Raw genomic sequence first — 26,794 nt, 5'->3', positions numbered from 1 at the left:
TAACCCATTTAAACCCCTCACTAAAACGGTACCCACTCCAAAACAGCCAGGCCACCAGCCCTAAGGCAGATTTATTCAAGCATATCTACACTTGATCATAGATAAATTAAGCCAACACTTAACAAATCTAAAAAGTTAACACAATTAGCACATGTAACCTATTTAAATTGCTATACTTATTTGAATGCATCTGCATCAACCAGTTGAAAGTAGAAAGTTCATGTAACCAAAACCTGCCTGGACTGATATAACAGTAGTTTCCTTTGCCTACTGTTATATAATAACAAGGAGTTTGTCATCTTTTTATCAGGAAACTATTTTGATGATACCAATTATCATGCATGCATTATGGTGCCACACAGACACAGAAGTCTTGAGCACACTGTAATATAAAAGCTGTCAGATGAAGCCTTTGGGGAAGTTTAATTTTCACTTCTTTTAAAATTAGTATTATTATTTTTGACACAATGCTTTCCTGCTTGCACCAACATTTAGCAACAGAAGATTTTGTTTCAACTTTCCCCACAGCAGCTATTGTCAGAAATGCAATAAATAATAAAACCTTAACCCATGGTCTACTAAATCCCCCACACAGAACTGAATGTAGATCTTCTATACATTTTCAACATGCCTCCACAATGTAAGGGTACAGGTAGCTGTACTTTCAACACTGCTCAAAATGTCTCCAGTCCTCACCTCTGCTAATTTAGCTAATCATCTGGAATACTTCACATAACTAAAATGCAGGTATTTCAACTACTAAAGAATCTATCTCTTTTAGTAACAGAACTGTGCTTACATATGCGGACAGACACGTTCACATCAGCACTTCTTACGGAAAACAACATCTTCGTTTCCTTTTTTTTTTGTTTCCCATACCACATGGCTTTTAAGAAAACAGATCACTTACCAATAGTTCTTCTTGTTGCTGATGGTCAACTGAGCAGATATACAGCTGCAGTGATTTGAATTTCAGAACACTTGAATGCACGGGGATTCGGAAAACTTCATTAAATATTAATGGAGTTTGAAATTCCATAGCTCTAGAGCAGTAAGTGGTTGGTGTGCCTGACTCAAGTGGTGGCAAATAAACTCTCACGTGACTGGGAATGGCAAAATAGACAAATAGCACAATTCAGACAAAGAGCTATTTTGCATTTCTCAAAATCAAGCTAAGCAAAAACATCAGGGTAACTTCTGTATTAAGAACCCGCTCTGGGATCTCCTTCTAACAGGACCTGACTTTGCCATCTTAACACAGACGAACTGCAAAACTGATTTGTAGCATCGTCCTTTTAACTAAAACTTTCTTCTGTTTTTAAAAAAGCTTGGTGCTTAAGCAGAGGCACCAAATGGCACTTGAGATGCCCTGAGGTATCCAAGGCATCTACAGGGTGCTAGAAAATATGGCATAGGATCTATGGGAGAGTTCCAGCCTCCTCCTGAGCTGCAGCAGCTGGAGGCCAGGTGCTACGCTATGGTATTTCAAATGGAAACACATGCCTGTTTAGGCATTGAATTACTCTGAAAGCATCACTGAGACATTTCTTCCCTCCACCCTTCCCCCCTCCCCAGCAAAAGAAATCTGCAATTACTGCATCCCTCTGCCATTGTAAAAAAACAAATTTAAATATCTGGTACCAACTCATTTGAGACTCCAAGCCCAAAAAAATTAAAAATCCACAACTATTTTAATCTGACAGAGTTTAATCAAACAGCAGAGCTACTTAGAGAAGTCTTTCTGTGTTCTTCCAGTCCATACTATCTGTCTAGGCCATGCAACATCCTAATTTTCACTATACCTTTCCTTCTGCCAGCTAACAGCTTCAGGCTACTGTGTTGTGAACCAGGTGACAAAATTCATCTGGTTTAAAAAGCTTCCCAAAGGGGAAGAGGAAGAGGAAGCAGTTGGTAGAGAGCCTCTGTTACTCATTCAGCTGCCTGCCCAGCCCTAACCCTTGACAACTGCAGAAAGAAAACAAGGCTCACGTAAGTTGACTACACAGTTGTATGAATTCTTGTGCCACCAACAGAGAGGGGTTGACACTGATGGACAAATAAATAGATGACAATTGGAAAAGATCACTATGGTGGAACTGCAGCGCTGGAGTGTGGAGCATCAAGCTAGCTAACCAGCTTCCCATGCTGTAAAAAGGGAGCCATCCAAACCCTCTGCTCACTGACTGCTGCAGGTAACTTCACCCCTGCTGCCCCCAACATCTGATTCAATGAATGTACAGTTGCATGTAGGTGTTCATTAAAACAGCTAAAAGCTGCTTTAATTTTGGTTGGATAAACTTTTTTGACCAGTCAAACCAACTAATTTAACTCTGCAGCCATGCAATTTCTTGATTCCAACCCTCTACTAGAGGTTTGCAGGATCAAGCACTCTCAACAAAGATCAACTGATCCAGTGAGTCACTCAGTGTCCCTTCAACTTAAAACTCCTACAGAATGGATGACTTTACAATACAACATCATCACCATTTCCATTTCCCAGTTTTCAAACAACCTCTCCCAGAGATAAACAACTGTAATGTGTCAAATTTCTTTAGAATATGCTACAATACACATCACCAGGGAGAATGGTGCTTTATGGCAACGTTGCCATTATTTAAGAAACATTTATTAGACTAAACTAAGGAGTGGTCTATATAATATGATAGGGAAAAGTAGCACAGGCCACCAAAAAATAAATCATTTGTATTGATTCTTAGCTAGTATTTGTGTTAAAATTATCATTGGGAATGTCTTTACAGATATTCAAGGATATCTGTAATGGCCACATAAGCCTGCAGATATCCTGGTTGGCTTTCTTTTGGTGGCGGTGCATTGATTTCAGCCTATTTTGGGTATCTTGTGTTTTGTTTTGGGCAAGCTCTAATTCATACATACATGCTGCTGTAGGAATTTGAGCAAATTACAATAAGCTTATTCTGGGATACATCACAAGCTATAGAGAAGTTATACAGAAAATAATATTTCTGGGATACTGCAAATAACAGACAGCTTTTTTTGGCAGACGGCATGGGGTGATGGAGGCACAACTTCAGTATTTTTCCTGTGCATAATAAACATGTAAGAACAGGGGTCACTAGAGACTACACTTGTTGCCTCACCATTTTGACAGGGGTTTTATAAAAGACATTTTGCATCCATGTAAACCAAGACATACCATCTTCTCCAGAAATGGCTTGATTTCGCATGAAAGCAAAAGCCCTATGGCATTTATGATCATGGCACAAAACAAGGAATGATCAGACTGCACATGAACTTTAAGCTTACATTTTGGAGTTTTCTTTCACAACTAGACTAGTGAAGTTCTTCAGCTGTAGTACATGGACTAACAGACATTCACTTCCACTGTCATGCCTGGAAAACATATTTCCTGTGTTAGTCACCAAGTAGCAATCCATTGTTTAACAGATAGAGATAAAAGATTTAAAGAACATGAAAGCACCTTTTGTTATTACATCTCTTACACAAATCAGAACAAAAGCAATTACAGTTATATACACTGATAACAAAGCATAATTAATAATATGAGCTACAGTAATAAAATTACCAGAACGAAGATAATTAAACATTACTCAGTTTGAAAAGGGTAACATTCCTTACTGTGACTCTTGATAGTGAATAGGTTTTATCAAATACATTTCTTAGTGTAAGCAGTCACAGCATATGCACGTGCCTGTGTGCACACACACAGAGGCAACCATGCACCGGTCACTTTCACATCAGCATGGATTTTGAAACGGAACCAACAAAACTGGTTGAGATTTCAAAATTCCCATGCATAGGAATTAATTTTCTACACAACAGAGACAATTCTGAAGAGCTAACATACAACGTTCTGCCTTGCACTGCTATCAGCTGCCCTTCCCCGTGCCATCCCACTACCAACAACACCACAGCCTACGTACTGGATTTCAAAGCTGTATTGGGGAATTGTGTTTGTCTCTCTTCACTTATGACTTTCCTAAGGTAATCTTCCTTTATTTGGCATAACAAGATCTCACTCACAGAGATAGATCCCAATACCCATATTCACTCTAATGGTCCAGACAACAAAAATAAATGCTACTGAAACAAACAATGAAAGTCAGCGTGCTGATGAACTGCAGTTAAGGCACATCCCCAGCACAAAGTGGCATATGCCTGACTGATGAGTACATCCACTAAGCTTTGGCTGTCAGATCAGAAACTTCTTTAAACTCTCTACGGTAGTTAAGTTTATTAAAAAGTTAAAAGCCAAACCCAAGAAACATAATGAGCAATTCCTGCTGAGTTGACAGGGAGAAGGAGGAGTAACTACTCACAGAACTCCAACACGTATTTGCGGTTCCTCATTACTGGCAGCATCACCATAAACAGGCTCTTCCAGATCCTCATTTCTGCAGGAACAGAGAGGACTGTAAACTACATACTGACTGAAGCTGTTCAAGCAGAATGAAATGAACATTTATTATGTGATTTGTGGATAAAAGCAATTGTTTGGTAATACCAGGGCGGCTGGTAATGAAAGGAGTTGAGATATCTATTGGACAGTACCACAGAAGCAATAATTCACAATTTTAAAATCTGAGGGCCTAGAATACTGCTTTCAAGATATTTACTTCAATATTTATTCAGTCTTCCATTTCTCTCTGATATCCTCAAAACTCTATCTTCTTCCCAGTTACTGTTTACTGTGTTAAAACAATCAGATAAAGTAACAGGTCTTCATCCATCCTTCAATCTCTTGGTCAGTCTACACATTCTTAGATTTTCAGCAGTTCATCTATTTACTTCTTGTAGTTTTGTCACATGCTACTCAGAATTCTAATCCACAACCTACATTATTTTATTGTGTTATACATAGTTGAAATAAAATTATTGATTTATGGGTAATAAACCAAAAAGACTTCTATTTCAAGGGAGAAGTATATGGTGTTTAGAGGCAAAGTGAGAGAGACTTGGCATTTGCAGAGACGACAGTGGAACTGCATGTAAAAAGCTTCTTTCCCTTAAAACACACAGTCTAGTGTTTTTATATTACTAAGAATTATCAATTTTGAAAGCCTATTGAGAAATTCACAATTAATTTTCTTGGACTGTGTGGTAGCACAGGAATATTTCCAGTTTACCATGCATTTATACACCTGACCTTTTGCTTAAAGCTTCAAACACGCCACTGTCACTAGCCAGTGAATGATCTGAGAGACATGCTGAAACTCGCCTGGCTCGCCTCTCCGATCTTCTACCACTGTCTCCTCGCAGAGTTACAGCTGTCAAGGAGAAAATAAAAGTGAAGACAACATCAGCTCAAGACGTTTCTTGTTTCATTTTTAAGAAACTATTTATTGTATCAAAACCAGCAGAAAGCCAGCATGAACACAGCTCATTGCTTTTCCATTTAATTTTAAGCCAAAAATTAAGAATACAATTGACCGGAGATTTTCTGCGGGAGAATGAAGGAAGGAAGTTTGTGGCTAACTTCTCTCTGACAGGACTAAGTATAAACCCATTGCATTGTTGTTAAATGCTTTTCTGGTGGCATAATCCCTCCTGGAGGAAGACTTAACATTCATTCAACATATGTACACATGATACCCTAAACGTGTATGATTTACCTACCGAAATACAATAGGTTGAAAACAAACACAGGGACTAATTCTTTTAAGAAGTTATCTGATAACACAATGCGAGGTTTTGTTCTCATTTGTTTCCTAACACAAAGTCACAAAACATACTGTTTATACCATAGCATAATAGCAGCTTTTATTTACAGTCTGAGAGGCATTATCAAAAAGAACCAGTGCTTTCCAGCTCACTCAGACCACTGTTGTTTCAAATTCTTGCTGAATTACTTTGAAAACTGACTGGAGAAGGAGAAAGCAATATTCAGTCCCTTCTTCCACCCTTCCCCAAATCATCAGCAACACCATAAACACTGACTCAGCAATCATTTTCATGTTATAAGTAAATCAACAAGAATGTTATACATCAGGTTTTGCACAGGCAAGTAGGTCCAGCAGCTGCCAATCCTTTAAAGTATGTGCACAAATGGTAATGCTCAGGAATTGCATGGGTATGGTTTTGACACTTTGACGATAGCTCCTAATCTGAGGTTGTTTTCCTTTGAGCTCAAGAGAGTAAAGAGAGTAAAGAGAGTTGTACAAGTTATGCCATCTCTTTACCATGCAGTGAAGAACTTTTACCAACTTTCTCCTCTTTTGCTTAAGGTCCAGTGACTGTCCTCAAAGCAGAAAAGCAATGGGAAAGAGATGTCAATAGCATTTCTGCAGAATCAAAACTTGCACCCTGTGAAGACATCTTTTACTATGAAGGCTTCCCAATACTTTTACTTCTCTGGAAAGAGGCTGAACTTCTCAAAAGTATACACATTTTGTACAGAAGTGTTCCATAATATCTGTACTAATTTCAGCAAGTTACACTAGGGTGACTTCTTTTTGTAAATAAAGCCTTTGGGTCACTCCTTTATAGATGCAGCAGATGAAAGACTTCATGGGCTCTCTCCTTTGGAGGTTCATGTTCCCAGTTTGTTAGAAAGCAAGCAGGAAAAATTGGTCAAGAAGAAAGAAATGTCAGAAATTGGTTTAAACAGAGCAAAGCCTAGAACAGGTTACAAACCTTCCATGCTGAATGCTAAAGAATTGCTTAAAAATAAAGTTTCTAAGAGAGACATCTCATTTTCTCATTTAAGTAACAAAATTGGTGAACAATACGTATGAATTCCCAGAACTACTGGTTGTCAAAGGTTGATAAACAACAACCTGATAGGAAGAGTATTTTCAGTTGTCATTAGTTGGAAAAAAGTGAACTCCAAAGAAATTCAGTAAATAAATAACTCTAAAGCATGTTTTGCAAGCTTAGGAGAGTACCAATACTGCATGTCAGCTGCAAATGCACTAATAAAAGAGTCAAACACTTCCACAAAACTAAGTAAGGGACATAAACAGACCTCACCTGCCGTGATGCTGTCAGGCATTGCTATATAGTGAAGCTGAAGCTCACAGAACACTTTCCCCAGAAATTTAACTACAGCCATGAATACATTGTTTAGTTGACAGAGCAAAAAAGTTAAGTATGCCATAACGACTGAACAGATACAGCACAACATCAAACAAACCAAAGGTAGCAAGATTTCCCATTTCTTCACATGCAACTCAAAAAAAACCCCAAACAAACCAACCAACTACCAACCAACACCTCAGACAGAAAGCCACACTGGGAATTACAGGCAAAAACAGCACAATAAGTAACTGCAGGCTCACTTACAGTACCTCTGTTGTGCCGCATGAGAAACAAAACAAAATGGAAAGCACACAATGATAAATCATCTCTTGGATCCATGACAACATTTTGCAAAGAAGAGACCAGTTAAGCATTAAAAGACACCTCAGCATTTGAAAGATTATTTTATGACAGAGAGGAGGAGATAGTGAAGATATTGGTATTTTATGAATATTTCTTCCATTCCCAGCTACATAAACACCTTCCAGGCATATTCCCTCCATTCACACATGCTCACATTTTTCACAGTATGCCCCCAAGACAGATTCAGAACCAGGAAACAGCACATCAGCAGCAGACCATCAAAACTGCAGTTGCTGAAGAACGCTTGGACCTGCTCAAGTGCTGCCTCAGTGTAAAGTATGTACAGCTTAGTCAGTGCTAACCCTCCTGGCTCCCAGGACTTGTGAGAATTACATCAGGTTTTGTCTAGCGATGTTACAGGCAGAATATTTGTCGAGCAGACTTACTGATTTTGCATCACTACGTTATGCTGCCAGACCATTGGGTGGCAGCAGCAAAGCACACTGCGTAGCACCTTAATGAGAAAACAAGCCCCCCAACATCTGGAGCCTCCCAGACTGTGATATACAAGCTCAATGCTCCACCAAATTCTTCCAGAAAAGAGTACAAATCTGTACCTATTCCAAAACTTCCAAATGACACTTGAAAAGAACTGCACTACAGCTCCAAACCCACCAGCTTTTCTGTATGAAACTCAAGGTAGCCATGACTCCAGACAAAAAAGTTTTAAACTATTGTTTTCAAATTCAAATATAAAACCAAACATGCATAACAAACACACAAACACAAAACAGTAATGCAAAATCACACAAAGAAACCAACCAGAAAAACCCCTAACAAACAGAACAGAACCAAATCCCCAAACCCTAACAATCCCACCAAAAAAAAAAAATATAGAGACAGCTTGGCTACCTTTGAACCGTACATTCTTGCTCAAAAGGCAACACAAAGCATTCTGTTGTACACAAAGTAATGCTGTGACCCCTGGGCTAGGAGCTGGACACTGCAGCAGTGGCAGCTGGTAGCACAGGCAGGTTCTGACAGAGGTTTTCAGAGAAGTGTGAAATGCACAGAAACGTGACAGACAAATGGGAAGGGTAAAACCAAAGCAGGAACTTGTCCCTTATCCTATTGCTCCCTAGGCCCTTCAGACCAGGCCTTCACTTCTAGGAAACACGTATGAGCTATAAATGAACTACTAACATAGTTTCGCTTACCACAGTGGGTGAAGACATGCTGTGGTCTGATCTGAGGTTTAAAGAAAGCCTCAGGAAGACTTTTCACGGCACTAATTTAAGCACAAGCTTACATGCTGGTCTCTGGAATTCTGTTTATTTTGGTCTGAAAGCTGCAATATGGGCACAAGAAATGTTTACATCTAGTAAATGTAAATTCTGCAACAGTATCTCCTGGCAATGCCAGCTGTGTTAAGGAAAGAAGGCGAGCCTGGACTCAAAATGCTGTTGGAGCAACAGACTTTTCAGCACAGGGGTGAAATTCTCTTTTTTAAACATAAAAAGCTAAAAGATGTTTTTTTAGATACTGGCAATGTTCCTTCTTGTTGTCAACTGACAAACAGAATTTTTGGTAGGATAATACCATACATTCTCTCACTATATTTCACATTACTCCTAAGTCCTGAAAGCAACTGCTAACAGATTTCTGCATATAGAAGTGGGATGGCATCTACAAACTTTAATACAAAAACTCTACTAATCCTTCTGTACTGGTATGGCTTGATTAGAAACATGAGCAAGCCAGTACACCAAAATACCATCAGGAAGGAATACTCTTGTTTCATTTTAACAGCAGTTCTTCTATTGATTGATTAACACAGGATAAGAGATTTCCCATGTGTTTGTATGCTGAGGGGTTTTAATTGCTTGTTTTAAAAAGTTTCTCTTTCCTCTTTTGATCTCTGTTGTGCCTCCAAAGCTTCCACCAATGCAAGCTAAAGCCAGTCCATCAACTTCAGAGTCAGCAAAATAAAACTCAACAGTATGTGTGCTGTTGTAACTGCACACAACTCTCCTCTGCTATCGCAGAGCACCAGTCCACCAAGACAACCACCCTAAAAGACGCTCTTTGGCTGTTGAAGCACTCTACTCATGAGCATGGTACACTATACACTCATGACTACCACGCCACTGTGACTTCTACTCCACTGCAGAACTTAAGACATGGGAACCTGGTCTGGGGTATGCATAAACTCAGTATGCAGTCTGCCAGCCTTCCAGTGCTGTTGGCAGCATTGCTTTACTGCCTGGTTTTATGTCTGGGTTTTTCCTGGGGAATTTCTTGGACATTTTTCTATCTCCCCTGGGTTTGTGTTCCTCTAAATTATCAAGATAATGGCAACGTGGGCACAATTGAGGACCTCAGAAGTAACTAAACCATACTTTGACTGGTTTCTGATCCAAGACTGAAATATTTATTCCTTGATGCACTAGGCTGCAGTCAGCCCATGTTCCATTCTCTTTTGCCCACCCAGTTCACCACTCTTTAAAGACCTACTGGCAAGCTTTTCCTCTACTACTTCACCTCTCTGCCCCGAATCTAAAGTTGGGGGGGGGCGGGGTTTCATTTTTTTTGATTGGTTTGGGGTTGTTTTTTTACAACTAACACCAACCATGTGATTTTTAACTGATGGAAGAAAAATACACTAAGCTAAGTAACAATTTCTCCTGTGATGGTTTGCTTATGTCTCTGTGAGGTCTTCTATGATAATATGACAAAATAATAACATCCAGAAACTCACCTCCACCAGTCTGGGCAGAAGTCAGCTGTGGTCCCATTTCTCGCAAGCCTTCACTGTCCACAGGGTAAGTGGACACATGAGATGAGCTCGTTCCTTGTGTGTCATCATCACCCAGTGCTGTGGTCTGAGCCCTGAGCATTTCCAGGGCTCCTATGCTTGCCATCTCCTCAAAACCTTCTGACATCTGAGCCAAGGGAGAATCTCGAGATGCAGAGAGAAATGGGGTGTCCAGAGGTGAGCTTGGAGGGGACAATGATGACAAGGAGGACCGTGACGACAGGGATGCCAGGGACTGCGGGGTATCCAGCGACCGCCGCTGCTTGTTGAAGTTCGAGTGTCCGACGGGATCAGCGTAAGGCACATCCTTGGTGAGCGACTCAAAGGGAATGATGTCAAAGCGCAAATGCTGCCCATAGTCTGTGACGCCGTCTGCCTTGTCATACTGCGGGAGGCCATAGATGTCCGTAAAGCTGACTGAGCTCAGGGAGCCTCTGCTGGAGGCCAAGGATCCTCGACTGGAGGCCAGAGATCCCCTGCTGCTGCCAGAGGACATTGTGAGGGTGCTAGCTGACAGACTACAGCAGGTAAAGAGAGGGAAAAAACAAAGGCAGCCCTTTCAAACAATCTGAAACAGCAGCACAGACAGATTACACAAGCAACTTCACGGGCATTCAGTGCAGTGACAGAGAGAGAGAATCTGGCATTTCAAGGTCTAGCTCATGTCCCTTGCCCTGGTCTCAAAGACATCTTTCACTGGAATCAGGCAAGTGACAACCAAATCAGGGCCAGGTACCTGAAGACAAAAGGTCCAATAGGACTCTTTCCTCCAACGTGTAAGCTGCCCTAATTCAGCAGAAAAGAGACCACAGTAGAATCTGGATAAGTGGACTCAGTGTAAATCGAGGAAGGGCTTGATCCAGGTTGAATTTGTGTTAACCATGGTCATAAACATATCAGGGAGAAGTGGTATGAAGGGATTTGGGAAGTCCTAACAAATGGCTGTGCTAGCATCACTCTCACAGGTTTTGCCAGTGCAAAGTAAGACATACGTTAGCGTGAATCCCATTCCACTTCCTCTTCCCACTCTCAGACAGGGAGAGAAGAATAAAAGTGACTAAGAGAGATCAAGTGAGACACAGCAGGAACCGAGCTTTTGATGTTGGCATGGTGTTGAGCTGAGGAATCCCCATGAGCTGCATCTAAAAAGGCAGCTGCAAGTGTGAATATGCAAAACATGCTGGGCTTCTGTGTGGGTCTTAGCACATTCTCATATTTAAATGGCAAAATTTTGTCATCTCACCAGGGATCCAAAACCCCTCCTTTGGAGAAGGTACCAGAATATTAAAACCTCAGAGAGCTTAAAAGAATGTTCTCATCATATTAAACCCATAACAATATTACAATGGGGTTTAAGTACATATCCTCTTCAGAAAATAAGGCAACAGGCATACATAATGATCTAGCCCAAGCAGCCATCGACAATATTATCCATAAACCTCCATCAAAATCATCACCTCCCGTTGACCAAACTGTATAAATTTGATTAAAACTTAATTTACTTGGCACATGTACACAAAAGTATTAAAAGGTAAACTTCACAGACCAAGAATATCATTCTCTCTCTCTCGCAGCTGAACTTCAAAACCTGCTGATTTTACATAGCTCACCTTTTTAACTGGGAGTGTAAATAGGAGGTTAAACGAGTAGCTTCCTCTAGTTGCATAAGCAAACAATTTCTCTTTTCCTGTAAGAGTATCCTGGAATTAAACAGATACACATTACTGGTTTTCTTCATTACAGTAGTGCTCCAAAAGTTCCACAAGCTTACTAAGTATTGCACTGTAGTGTGAAATAAAAAAGAAGTTTCACTGTTTAATGAAAAGTTTTAATTTATGCATCTTATGTGCAGCAATGGTGATTCCAGCAGGAACACAAGAACCAAGACTCCAGCAGAATTCCCAGACAGGTGTCTCAAGTACCTTTATAAATCATTATATTCAAGTAGGTGATACAGCATTTTGAATATTAATGTATGACAAAAAGCTCTTGCTGGACATATTTTTGCCCAGTCTAATAACAAGCAGCTGAATTACTCAGTACCACTGCCACAACACAAATGGAATGTACCTAGAATACAGCTGCTCACAGATGCCTGTAAGATGTCTACCTTAAAATCTGTATTTTGCAATTAATAAAATTTCAAATAACAAATTTTATCTATTGCCATTGCCTTTATTGTTTTCTGAATTCTGAATTAATTACTCATGGTGTTCTGTTTATCCAAGCCCCACCACTGAGCTTCAAAAATAAAACCAGGGTGGTAATCTGTTTAGTGCTGCACATTTGTACACTCAGATCTAGTGCTGCATTCAAAAGCTGGATGGAAATTTGGATTCTGATGGAGTTTGGAGAAAGCTTATTTCAGTGCTTCATACCTTCCTCAACTGCAATGACAGCTGTTAGAATTCAACAAGTTAATAGGCAGAGAGGGTGCAGGGCAAGGAGACAGGAAAAAAAGGGGGGGTAGAGGGCAAATAAACCCATCCACAAAAGCAATAAAGCAACAGGGAGCCCTTCTGGATACAACAAAGTGGCAGCATTACTTTCTATAAACTTTGTATGGTTAAGATATGAAAAAAATATGTCTTTGTTAGCAGTAAAACCATAAATCTCTCAGCTTTGTTGGCCTCCAACTTCATCAATTCATATGCTGGCAAGGGTCCGTACTGCTACGCTCCAGCAAGCCCACCACTCTCCAGGGAGGCTCCCTTTATTGCAACCACATGGCAGAAGCTGCATGCCCAAGCACATGCAACACTGCAGATTTTCTCCTGCTCCTGTGAACCCCAGACCAGGTAAACCAAGTGGTGCAAAGGAAGCTGCAGCTCAACTATGTAAACTTAATATGATAAAGGCACTAAACACAGGAACCAAAAGACAAATGGAAACAAGAAACTTAACTGATTGAAAAGCTTGCAAGGGGTATCCATATCACATACTTTAAAACACAAACTTAGGAACCTGCACTCCACAGTCACCAATGCTGTAAGTTAGGCACCTGTGTTAAAGGGCAAGAAGTGCCTCTACAACTAAGGCTGCCAGCCAACCTTACAAAACAAACACAACAAGCCCAAAGAAAGAAAGAAACAAAACCAAAACAAAGCAAAACCAAAACCCAAACAACACCCATACCCAACAAACAGACACACACAAAAAAGCCCTACCTCTGTCATACAAATTGTATATTAGTTATGATCTGTGTATAACTCAATGCCTTTAAAACTTGGTATCAGGACAGAAGGGGTAACAATTTAAATGAGGAGACTTCTTTGTATCTCATGATTGGGATAAAGGAAAAATTGAAAAGCATTAACTAGGAATGGGTTTGGATATTCCTGAGCACAAACCCAACGATTACTAATTGTTCAGCTTTCCTCTAATGTGTTACAGAAAAAAAGTGTGCCCTTCAGTATCATTCTAACTTCTATTCAACTTTTTGCTAGCAGTTGAAATATCAAGTATCACATTGGAACGTTGGTTTCCACAGCATGAACTACATGGAAAACTAGCTTGGTCTTCTTGCCAACATAGTATGTACTGCCTAACACAAGAGCCCAAAAACAACAAGTAAAACTTACTACACTGCAGTGTAAAGTGAACTCCCTTTTCTGTCAGTTTAGGCCGGAAAGCCAATATAATGGTACTGAAAAACTGCAAAAAAATACAGAACATTGAACTGTGGGTTAGCTGTTCTATTGCCTGAACTTACTGTCTGAAGAAAGCCTTTTCAAAGGCACTGAATTTCTCAAGATATATACATAGAAGCCACTTTGAAGTATTTCACATGTCTTAATTATGTAAATATTAATCTTTACAGAGATCACATTAGAGCTGGTTCATGCAGTTTTCCTCAAACCTGGGCTTTTACCATGCCTGGGAAACAAGAATGAGTACTGCTTACTTGGTAGCAAGAAGAGGTTAAGAAGCTTTGTCCATTTCTTTGGCTACAGGAGAAACTGGGCAACTTTGAAATAAACACAGTGTCTCCCACCAACATGGTTTGGATGTTTATTCATATACATAACTTGATATTTAAGTTTTCAAGAGTGATTCTGTTTATTATTTTCTCTGAATGTCAGAGTTGGGATATGCTCCCACTGCTGAGACTGCAAATTCAAAGGAAAAAAAACTGTATACAAAAGGCAGTAAAGATTTAATCATTTAACTTCCTTTGTTATAAGGCAGAATCCAAATGCAGAAAATTACCTTTGTTCTGAGGCTTCTGGTGATGAATATTACTCCACTTCAAAATAACAGAAAAATCTTTCCCTATCCAGGTACTGTTATTCAGGTCTCTACTACCAGACAATATCATAGAGACTTTTTCCAAGGCACCTTTTGTGTGATTTCTTCTTCCTATTTAGACTTTTTAGATTCATTAAAGGAGAGCCAACTAGTCAACTTCCTTCTAACTCTCCTTCCGAAAACTTCAAAACAGAGAGAATTAAACAATGGCAGTCAGGAGAAGTCTCTTCCCTTTACTTGCAAATTACTCTAGCAACATTTTGTTTGCTTCTTAAACACAGTGACATTCCCTAGTCTTCCTTTAAAACTACCTATATGGATCTTACAGTAGACAAAAAAGCCAGTTTAAGTTCTCAAACCTTTCAGTGGCCCCATGTGCAGATGTTGCTCGAGCCCGCTGAATTTCATCCTCCAAACGTCTTTTTTCTTCCTCCAAACGTGCGATGTCTTCTGGGGATCGCCTCTGCTGACTGATGAGCTGCAACTCCTGAAGAAGAGCCTCCTTCTCTTTGATGAGCTGGAGACGGTCTCTGTCCGCTTCAGCCATTCCTGGCCAAGATTCGTTGTCTAGCAAGGCCAGCTGCTGTTGTATATTTGAAACCCTTTAAAAGAGGATAAATATATTTCAAAATGCAGAAGAGAAGGATAAAGAAAATTAAGAGGAAAAATACCAGAAGGCGAAGCCTGTTGACTTCTGTGACTTGCTTCTTCTGGATTTCAAAACAAAATTGAGAGGAGTTCCAGATGATTATTTGGTTTTGTGGCTCAATAAACTAACCTGTTTTGTTTGGGTTTTTTTTCCCCCTGTAATAGGCTTTACAGCCAAAAGTAGTTGTTGTATTTCAATACGCTGAACCTCTACACAAAACAACAGAGTTGCTTCCACAGTTGACACCTTAGGAAATTGTTCTGCTGAAATCTATTTTGAACCCTCATAAATATTACAAAGAACCCTAAAACTGGAGCTTTCACAAATGTCTATTTTGGCAAAATCAAAAGGTATATAAGCATAACAGGGACAACACTCTTTTACTGCTAGATGCTTATGCTTGTCTTACAATGGGCAATTTAGACACTTCAGAATGCTACAGTTAAAATGACAGGCAAATAAGAGAAATTCTAGACTTCTGATCTTTGAATGTTTGAAACTAAAGAACTGTACAACAGATATGTAGCTGTATACCTCAGTTTCCTCTTCACTTTGAAATGGTAGCATTCAAAGTTCAGCGTACCATAAAAGATTATGGCCCTTTAAATACTTTTTTTTAAGTACATTTAAAGCCAGCCATAGAAGCAGGATGTGTGCTCGTGCTTTGGATAAGTTAATCTTTTCTCCAAAAGATCTGGTAAGAAACAAAAGCTAGTAACAAACAAAGCAAGGCAAAAGTACATAACGAGCAGACAGAAGGTTCACAGAGGATGCACAGTGCAGCAACATGCTCAAGAACATTGAAAAAAAAAGCATAGACATGACAAAGGTAAGGTTTCCCCCTTCAAAAACAAAACCTCAGGCAATGTTTATTTCATACTGACATCTGGAAAGTATCTGGCTATGTTATTATCATGGGAAGAGAAATAAAGTATCAATACAAGTCATTTCACAATGACTGTATTCACATATGAATAATAATTTTACTGTGAATTTTGTAAAAGACATTTTCTCCCCCTTAGATTTCATTTACAGCAAGTAAAGGACTTGGGTATTATGTTACATTTTAGTCTAAAGCATAACACTTTATCAAGCACTTCAATACCATTTCCTCCTCCTTGCATTAATAACCAACTTCCTGCTGAAGCTACTGAAAAGCACCATTGTGACTCGCTACGTATAGTCTACATATTTCATGCCTCAGCTATTGTGCATGAATTCCAGATGCAACTTCCTGAAGAACACCTCACCCCATCGACCAAGCCACAGGGCCAGGAGAGCAAGCAGAGTCAGGACCTCTACTCTCCCCTGCCCAGGCTGCTATGGTGTTGAAGTGCCAGTAAACAATCCTGAAGGCATATAGGGCTTGATTCTCAACTGTTCATTGCCAAACGAAAGAGATGGGGACTCAAAGTCCTCTCAACAAAATTAGAGAAGTCAGGTACAACTGAGTTATCACAGCTTGGCAAGAGAGTGTGAATCAGATGAGCCCTGGCAATGTATTTGAGTGATCATGTTCATAAGCTCTTAAGCAGCTTGTGGATGAAAGAAGACTAAATGTGTCTGGTGAGGTCTCTGCAGGACTGGTCCCCTCGTTCATTTTAACACCCACAATTGTTTTGCTAGCTATTTCTCTAATGCAGAGTGAACTGGTTAAGAAGCAAACAAATAAAGCAAAGAAATGCTAATGCAGGCAACAAGGAAGAGAGAAGTACCAGGAGGCAAGTGGGGAAGGTGGGATCCCCCCTTTCAGCACTGTTTAACTGAATCAGCTCGGCTGTAGAGTAAAACATCACCCTTCAATACAAGAGGCTTTAATTTAGCCTCTTGAGCTTGCTGAGAGCATGTAACTCCCTTTGTGTATGACATTCCAGTTTAAAGCTTGCTTTTCCCCCTCAGCTTCAGTTATGCCGACGCTTTGAAAGTAGGAAGTTGTTGTATGGTAACTTAATTACACTGTTATTAAAAGGAAAAGTACTTCTGTGGAGAAGGTTTGTATCACTGAAGAGTTCCAAAACCTGATTAGGTATTTACTTTGATTCCTTTGACACTCCAAGCATTTCCACCAGTTCTCCTTCTCTCATTTTCCTTTCAAGCGAAGAAAAAACACTTGCAAAACAGCATGGTGAAGGAATCTGTTGGGAAGGGAACTTCAGCATCCATAAGCCAGTCTTCTGCAACCTGTATTTCCTGTAGCTGAACTAAAGTTTTGGGGGAGTTTTGTGCTTGCTTTCCAATGAGGATTCCCTCAGTATGATAAGTTGCTCCAAAAAGCTACCAGTAATAAACTTGTTAAAATTTACCTCCTTGTCTGTTTAACAACCCTAAGGCTTTGATGGTTTTACTCGCTGAAACCTAACACAACTGTCCAAAGAGTCAAAATCAGGTCTTCTGAAAACATAATAATTTGGAAAAAAAGCCTCTTAAGCATGTTGTATAATTGCAATTTGTTTGCCTTCAACACAAGCTTTTCCTCCCAGTAACAAAAAAATGCATAAGTAAATCTCACCATACTTATCCGTGCCAGATTTTATACCTACACTATACCAGCCACTCTCCCTGCTGGTCTGCTACAGCAAAGGGACAGGTTTGCACATCTAGACTCGGGGCATGCATTCACCTACTGCAATACAGATTGCAATTTAAAGCAGGAGGGTGGAATATATTCTTTTTGAAGTCTCTGTTTTTCAAGCACATTTTTTCCCTCCCACTGGGTATTTTTTAAAGATACTACTTCTTTAGTGTAGTAACTGCAAAAGACTATTTTTGTCTGGCCTGATGCCAGACACTGAGGTCCCTCACCAATGTAGCGATTTAACATATTCCTGGGGAAAAAACAGTTAATTTTGAGCCATCAACATTCCAGGCATTTTGCCCATTCCCATCCTTGCATAACAAGTGCTGAGAAGCTTGCATTCCATGCTCAAGTAGGTGGTATCAAATGAGTGGTTTCCTTGCTGCTTATTTCAGTGTTTAAAAATTGCAAATGGAGATGAATGTAAGAGCTCCTGTTAAGCAGAAAAGCAGGAGGGGCACTGATGGGCTGACAAAGGTTCAACCTGGTCGTCTGAACTAAACATCGATTGAAAATGGCAAACTTGCCCTGAAATGGCCATACTAATGTACCAAGCACGATGTCTGGCCCAAGATATGGGTAGGCACAGCATGGTGAAGATGAGTACAGCCACAGTAGTTTACTACACAAACTACCTTCACAAAGAAGCATGTATTGTTTAGAATTCACAGCATGTCTGACTGATCATAGATCTACACAGACCCCCCTGCCTAGACAAAATGAGGCAAACCTTCTGCTACTGGAAGCATTTGGAGAACCTAAAAGATTTTTTAGTGTCTAGAACCAATTTTCATGACTGCTACCTGAACACAACACTAATGAAATCATACTACTGAGCTCTAGAACATTTATATATTATATATATATTATATATATAATATATTAAAATATAGCATGAGAAGTGAGCCTGAAGAAAAATCACAGACTGGTTTGCAATTACAATTAACCTCATGCTTAGACCATTACAGGGATTATGAACAAGACAAGTATCTTGAGGAGAGAAATACCTGAAGCATCACAAAGGTCTTAACTCATGCTGATAAAAGGGACAAGGCACTTCATAACCTACAAATTCTGGTCCTTTTAGCTTCAACAATTTCTCCAAACTTACTTTGCTTTGATTTTTCAAGGATATCAATATGCCCCTAAATTTAAATGCCTAGACTTACCAGACTACTCTATAGCTGAGGCTTTCATTACCTACAAAATGGGAAGAATGGTGAGCACAAAACAAATTACCCAAAAATCCAGTTACGATTTGCAGAAGAATGGTGGCTAAGATCACACAAATACGCAGAGATGATCAACATAAATCAGCTCAGCTCATTCTTTTCCTTCGGCCTACAAAAGGATTATAATTAGAGTCAGTTCTCTGCCACTTCAGGTGGCAGGGAACTTCTCCCACATGCAAGAGGAAGTGGCCATGGGACTGAAGGCACGTAATGGTGGGTGCAAGAACTCAGTAATTTCCGATATTTATGGATCCTCTTGAGAGTGGGTTATGATTTACTCCCAAAAAGGAGAAGGCTAAGGAAAGGGGAAGAAAGAAATGGAAAGAACAAGAAGCTGGGGAACTCAGCCAAATGCTCACAAAACTTCTCCACTGTGTCTCCTTTGGCTGTTCTTGCAAGTATGTGCCACTGTGGCTTTGGCGGACAACACGAGTACGCTCTGGAGAATATCCAGCTTTCCTGGCAGCCCAGTTCAGTAACAAGGAGGTCTTAAATTGGCTTAAGATGCTCGTGAAACCTTTAGAGTTCACTGACATTTTGCAGACAAAAATAGGTATTCCCCTTTAAGAAAACTGCAAAGCCTGCTAAAACAAATGAAAGGGAGGAATTACTGTTTCCCCCCTGGTTCACAGGTAAAATGGTATAATGAGAACTTTAAAAGGCAGTTCAAGAGCATGGCTCAGCAACCTTTATAGCCCGAAGCAAAAGTTTTATATTTAAAAACTAACACTGGGAAATTTAGGTTTAGCTGACCTGCCTGAGCCAGAAATTTACATATCAGAGAAATTTTTCACCCCTAATAAGATTTTCAGATTAGTTTGGGAGAATAAAGCATGCAAATCCACCAAATTTCACTCTAAAAGTTTGGCAAATACACCTTGAAACCTGCCTACACAAAATTAATTTCAACAGGAAAATACTTAACTGTGTTACTGTATCAGTCCTGGAATACTGCTATAGAAATCCAAACAACATGTATTTTGCTGGTACAAGCACAAACTGCACTGGTGTGCTGCTTCTTGTGCAAGTGCTTTTCAAATCCTAACTGCAAATTAATTTTGGTAATGAGACAACAAGTTTACAACAAAGTGACTACTCAGCAATTACACTGAAAAGAACTAACATTCCTAAAAGGAATGTGAAAATGTTAAGCATAGCTTAGGAGGAGGCTATAATAAAGTGTTGACAACCACTGTATGATTTAAACAACTGAACTGAAAAATAACATATTCGAATTCAACTTTACAGAAAGCATAAACAGATTACTGGTTCTGCACCCCAACTAGATAACCTGGCTGAATATGCTTGGAAATATTATTTTATTAAAGGCAATTACCATCAGACTGGGAAAATCTCAGTTACAGACAGTTACAAACCTTGGAGGGATAACTCTCTTGATTACTACATTCTCAAGATATGAGGCACTGCAGCAATGACATTTCATGACAATTTGCTAATACACTTCATGTAGTCATTACACTGAACTGCACAACTTAAGAGTTATCAAAGAAAAACAATTTGCTTTTGATTTCTGTGAAACAGACTATTCAGAAGAGTGCTCAAGGGGTACACTTTCCAGTGTGTAAATGCTTTCATGAGAGGTGGTCTCACTGAAATAGCGATTGAAACTAAAACCTCTATTTATCCAGGCAGCTTAGGGCTGTCTGTTCAAAAAGACTGTCCTCCTTTCCCCCTCCTTCTCTAAAGGGCCACACTGACAGATCTGAGAGAAGAAATTTCATGGAAAGAAGGTATAGTTTACTTAAAAATAATGGGGGGCAGGGGGAGAGGGGGAGAAGAGAGTAAAAAGCAGAAGGCATGTGATGGAGCCTCTCTTCAGCATGACTGGCGAGTTGAAAAGTACAATTTACACGCCTCCTCCCAAAGCCTGGATCAGACACAGGAGGGAGGACCTCTTCCCCTGCATGCTGAAGATGTCAGAACCCACAGCTCACATAATCTGAAATACCCATGGGAAAAATTAAATTGCAAATTACCCAACTTCCTTCCAGAGGAAAACTTGGGGGGTGGGGGGGGAGAAAAACAAAGGGAATGTGAATGTCTTCATTTCTGCAAAGGCCAAACAACTCAGCAGTTAGATAATTTTTTTTCAAGGAGGAATTAACATCTTAGTATCTTTTATGAGGGAGGAGATTTATTTGAGGCATATATGCCAACTTTCCTACCATCATTTGGTCTCATCTCCTGAGCTCCTCAGAACAGTTCCTTCAGCAATCCCCACACTGCATCTCCTTGCTCAGACACCACGTACAGAGAATATAGTTTTATTTCTAGAGCGTGTTCATTACAAAGGGCAAATATTCTGCTCCTGTCTAGAGCTCTATGATCTTCTAGCTAGATCCACAAGAGTGACTAAACTACAAAATACTGCCCTTCAGTTTGTGGGGCTTTTTTCCTGCTTTCCTTTAAGGGAGAAGTGTACTCTTCTCCCACAATGTATTTTAGAAGTCTCCCCTTAAAACCTGGAGACACAACGTGTTGGCTGTTGTACTCATTTGCTGTAAGTATCCACACCCCGTCTGACAAGCAGGCAGCCATAATACACTGCTTTACAGTTGTGAGATACTGTAGCATTTCAATTTTCTACTTTGTAGATTTTAATCCCTTGCAGCACATTCTGTCACCCACACTGTGCAGTAACAGTAGATATTTCACCAGCCAAGGGAGAATGAACACAGAGATATTTAATAGAGACAAAAGCCCTACAGAAATGCCAGCAAGCTAAGGGGAAGGAATGCATGATAAATGAAGAATGCAACCACAGAGATAACTGGTAGGGGCAATGAGCTTTGTGCAGTTCCACTCAGAAGCTGAAAGCTGATTACTTCTGTACAATATACTGGGCAAAATAAGGCTACTATTTTAAAACAACTAGTATGCTTTTGCTAAACAACAGACTATTGTCAGAGCTGCTATCCTGGGACAGCAAAACTACCCTTACTGCAATTAACATTCTCTAGTTGGAAGGTTATTTACTTGGATATTCTACACTTAATTAACATCAAACCCCATCTCACTTCTGAAGTTTAGAAATACTGCATTCCACACATAAACAAATGTTTGGCATTTCAGCTGAGAAATACTTCTGCTACTCAAAAAAGAAAAAAGAGAAACCTACAGAATTGCTACTACCACTCCATCCTCTTCCCTGACACAACACCCAGGAAGAGAACTGTTTCGAAGAACAGATAGAAAAGGCACACCAGGAAAACAAAACTACACTTTTTTAATGCAATCTTCACAGCACTAGCATGTTTCTCAGCTAAACAATACCAAAGTAAATTCTAGCCTTCTTTAGCCACTGTCATGAAACCCTAAATTATCACTATCATGATTAAATGATAAGGGTTAAAGTCTGTGACATAACAGGCTAACTGACCAGTTTGTGTTCTGCCCTTCCCCCCCCCCAGTCTATTAACCTCCATTAGCTAGCATGCACTGGCATTCACATACAGTATTTTACAATGCAGACTTTTATTCCAGTTAGAAATCCTGAGGATTTAGCTGTGTATTTCTAACGTGCTTACACCAATGTAATTTTTTTTCTAAGCCTGTATTTCATCCAAAAGTGGGTACATTTTCCAAGAACAACAAAATGGTGAATTGCCTATGAAGCTTCCAGTCCCTGCCAAGACATATGACAGCATTACGGTTTCCCCCAAAGAAAAACCTCACTGTAACATGAAAAAAATGAGGCCAAAGTGTTGAATTTTTTTAACCCTTGTTCTGAGAGTTGTATAAAAATTTTTAAAAAGGTGGCAAAACAGGCAAAGTTGGAAAGAAACAAGAAAGATCATAACTCCAAAACCAATACATAGGGGTTTCAAAGTTAACTACACAAACTCGTGTCAGTAATCTTAGTAAAAGAATGTTCTGCCAGCACAAAGTATAACAATCAGACCTGCATGAAATTAGTGTCCAAATCACCTCTACCTAAATACTGGCTTAAATATGGGGCAAATAGGTTGAATGAGGACCTGTTAAACTATACTACTACAAAACATTTTTTAAGTGGTACTACATAAGAACAGATTACTTGCACCACAGCATGAAAAACCACTGCGAGATTGAGCTGCACGTAGGAAACACGATAAGCAATTAGAGTGAAGGACTCAGTGAAGAATTAATTTATTTCAAGCAATTATTTGTTTACTCTTATTTCTTTTCAATGTCAGCATTTGTTTTTATGTACTCTTTTGTTAACATCTGAACATCCTGATACCTCACAGGAAGTTCTGCATTCTTTCTTCACACTCAGTTCACAACCTCAGTATACTGAGCTTGGAAAACCAGGTATGCAAAGCTCTGGACATAGTGACAGACCAGGCTGAGGAGTGCAAGCTGAAAGACCATTTATACTGAGATTTTAGAAGGGGAAAATTAAGCCAGTTCAATGAAACTACAGCAATTTTGTGTTCATACTAGTGTAGAACAGGGCTGACATTTAGCTTTATCTCTGCAAATGAGTATCATAATCTCAGGATAAAAGTCTTATGCTTACCTAAGTTTTTGTTACCTGGGAACTACTCAAACCAGTAACCAAATCAGTCTTCCTGAAGATGTTTCAGCTAAGGGGCTGGTTCCAGTTCTACTTTGAAAATGTTAATCACAACAGTGAAAATTAAAAAAACAAACCTTAATAAATCAACAAAATTTTCCTTACCTTTTCTTTGCCTCTTCATACTGCCAGTTCAGTCTTACTTTGTCTACAAGTCTTGTTTTGTCATCAAACCCAAACTTTTGCAGAGTTGAAAAGCAAGGGGGTGGGGGAGAAAGAAATGAGACTTTGAAGACATTTTTCATCACAGAGAAAAGGACAAATTAATCTCACAGTATTTACCAAAAAACCTCAATGCTTTAAGAAATAACATCAGAAAAATCAATGTTATGCTTTAGAAACACAAAACTGGGTTTTTTGCTAAAAATACAGGAGAGAAACCACCCCTTTCAATACATTATGATCCTGGAAATCAAGGGCTAGAAAGTAGAATCACTGATGAACAGTCAAAGCTTTTCCATTTTATCCAAGCCTAAACCAAAGAGAGTTTTAACTGAAATATTTTACTCCTTGATACAGCTGTTCTTTGGACAGTTTAATTACAAATAACTCCAATTACACTCCCTGTACTGTGATAGCCAGCACTTAAAATCATTGTATCATTTTCAAAACTATTAAAAACCCACCCCCTGATCACTGACTTGCTTGCAGAAGGCACATGTGTGCTATTCCTACTGTACATAATCCAGTTTCTACAGCATCTTCTCTCCACCTTAGGCCATCAGCTGTTTCCCTCAGCAGGGTGCATGCAGTCTAATAGTCCCTATTTAAGTGCACTGCTGGACCTCTGGATTTCTCACCTAACTGCTGCTATTGCTCTCTACCTAATCACCCCTGTTTAAAAAAAAAAGTTTAAATGGCTTCTTTTTTTATTCACATTCTGCTACTAATAATTCAGGAAAACAATTAGTTTAATTATGCCATTTTAATTGCCTAACAAAACCCCTATACCTGACAAACACAATTTGCAGAACCTGCTTGTCTTGTCTTGGATGGCATTCAATATGTATTGTGAATGGGAAAATGCTGCTTTTGGTAATTCTCTGTGGAATTCAATAATCACATCCATCAACACTCCAGAAAAAGACATCCCAAAGGCACCATCAACCTAAATACTACACTGAAAGGCAGCCCAGTGTAAGCTAAGTTTTCTTAGATGCTTTAGGGGTATGGCTTCTTAAAAACACAAGATTTCTTCTATTGAGACTCTCTGGAGACACCCAACTGGGCAGCTACTCAGCAGTGAAAAAAGACAATAGAGGAAAAACGGGATGACAAATGTCTATAAGCAAGAAGTTACAGTTCAATAACAATCTCTAACCAAACATGGAATAACTTCCACATTACAATACTAACAGGTTACAAACAGGTTGTCTTCTTGCTCTGTTGTACATCTCACCAACAGAAGAAAAGTGTTTTACTGCTGAGGAACAGCTTAGGCTGCCACAGTACTAATGAAAGCTAAAGCTTTATTATTTTGAATACACAACTCTATTCACACAGAACTACTTCCAAAGAATGCCAGTATTTACTTCTTAAATAATACATTTAAAGGTATATTTGAGCATGAAGGTACAACAGACTAAATCAGAAGTTTTATTATTTTTTAAGAAAACTATTTTGAGACTGTAACAGTCACTTCTCTTATCTCAGATGCAGGAAGAATAGCTGTCTGGCCTGCATCTTTGATGTGTAGGAACAATGATGACAAGCATGACAAAACCCCCATCTATATATGTCTATATGTACATTACTACTACCAGAACACTAACATCTCATGCTGGTTTTTGCACAATCTGCAGGTCTCTGCTGCAGCTTTAAGCTGGCTGAAGTGCTTGCTTTGTTTCTGCTTCATTACAAGTTTCAGAGAGTCAGAACTGGTGACATAAAAAGACATTCATGGACCCCTCAGCAAGAGTTGTAACGCAGAAATGAACCTGTAGTGAGCGTAGTGATGATGTGGGAAGTGCTCTACTGGGACACTTGAGTCTGGGAGCTGATTTTACCTGGCACTGACCTGCAAGCATGTCACTATACCCCTGTGCCATGATCAAATAGCAGAACCACAAAGGCCACCACTCAAATGATTCGGAAACAATTAAGCAAACAACTCCCTCACCACCAATACTGCTTTGGATGTTTTGTGCTGTTACAGCCAACATCTCTTAAATTAAAACAGGAAATAACAATGCACCACTAAAGTAGAAAAGCAGCTTCTTTTCTACAGCAAATGTCTCACATAGGAACACATACCTCACCGGTGATGTCAGTCTGAGAATAAGCATCACAGTGTTGTTGAGGTAAACAGGAGTCGCTGAGTGAACTAGAATTGTGCTGGAGATCCTGCAGTGAATCTGTAATACAACAGCTATTCCTGAAGCCATCTGTTAACTTGGCCAAGCTCTGAAGAAAAAGGTTAAAAAAAAATTAGAGAAAAAAAACCTCTTGGTAACTTTTATCAACAGAAGACAAGGTGGGGGAGTCTATTTTAAAAATGTAACAGGTAGCTTAGCCATAAAACCTATTTCAGAAAGTTAAACTCATGCAGAAACTTTGCTCTGTGATAAAACCTTTTAAACAATGCATCTAACAGTCAACAGATTTTAAATCATTTGGTTTAGATCTGTGACTACTTCAACTGTAGTATGGCTTTCAATCTAGCAGCTGTCAGCTTTCAGGTTAGCTGATAGGGAAGACAAATGTGATTCACCTGCCCTTCTGCCATCTTCTGCAGAGGTTACACTCCTTAGTCACTACTGCTATCATATCCAACTTGATTAATACCTTGTATTGATTGTATTTTTTTGGCAGGTTTCACTGTTGTGGCTCTCTTACCCAAAGTTCACATAGTTAAGAGATATTTTACATTTTGGGATAGGCAAGAGACAGCTCTGAGATTTCTACACAATGACACAAACAGTGAGAGCAGACAAGGGACCTAAATCAGTCTTTACATGGAAAGGGGAATAAGACAGAATTACATCAATAATAACTTGTTTGATAAGACAAGCTCTTAAGATGCCCTGTTGTCAGGCTCTTAGGATGCCCTATTAAAAAAAAGTGAATATTGCTTTTTTTTTCTGATTGTGCACTCCTCTTCAAAGAACAAAGCCAATGCAGCACTCATAACCAAATCACTGAGCAGGTTGTCTTGTATGATGGAGAGCCTAAGCATTGTGCAGCAAAAGGAAGTCGGAAAAAAGGCCTAAGGTCTCCTCACCAGAAGACAAAGGACTAACAAATTTCACAGACAATAATTTATCAGAAATTTGAAAATCTCTATCAATTTGTAAGTCAAAACATAATTAAACCATTTGCTTCTAAAAATACATGTGAAAGCTCTCAAACACTCCAGTGTGTAAATTACAGAATCAGA

The 26,794-nt window shown here is 39.4% G+C and overlaps 1 protein-coding gene across 1 annotated transcript in view; it reads right to left on the bottom strand.

Moving 5' to 3' along the window:
- WWC3 (WWC family member 3) overlaps positions 1–26,794 on the bottom strand; it is a 91,407-nt gene that overhangs the window by 10,775 nt on the left and 53,838 nt on the right. The window contains 9 exon segments of the mRNA XM_054163460.1: positions 911–1,103; positions 3,286–3,372; positions 4,320–4,394; positions 5,147–5,267; positions 10,079–10,653; positions 11,746–11,835; positions 14,743–14,985; positions 23,524–23,597; positions 25,672–25,821. Coding sequence (XP_054019435.1) covers positions 911–1,103; positions 3,286–3,372; positions 4,320–4,394; positions 5,147–5,267; positions 10,079–10,653; positions 11,746–11,835; positions 14,743–14,985; positions 23,524–23,597; positions 25,672–25,821 — 1,608 coding nt within the window.

Source organism: Dryobates pubescens, chromosome 8 (genome assembly GCF_014839835.1).
Source record: "Dryobates pubescens isolate bDryPub1 chromosome 8, bDryPub1.pri, whole genome shotgun sequence".
Classification (NCBI taxonomy): domain Eukaryota; kingdom Metazoa; phylum Chordata; class Aves; order Piciformes; family Picidae; genus Dryobates; species Dryobates pubescens.
The sequence above is the reverse complement of the archived record's forward strand: the minus strand, read 5'-3'. Positions and strand labels throughout refer to the sequence as shown.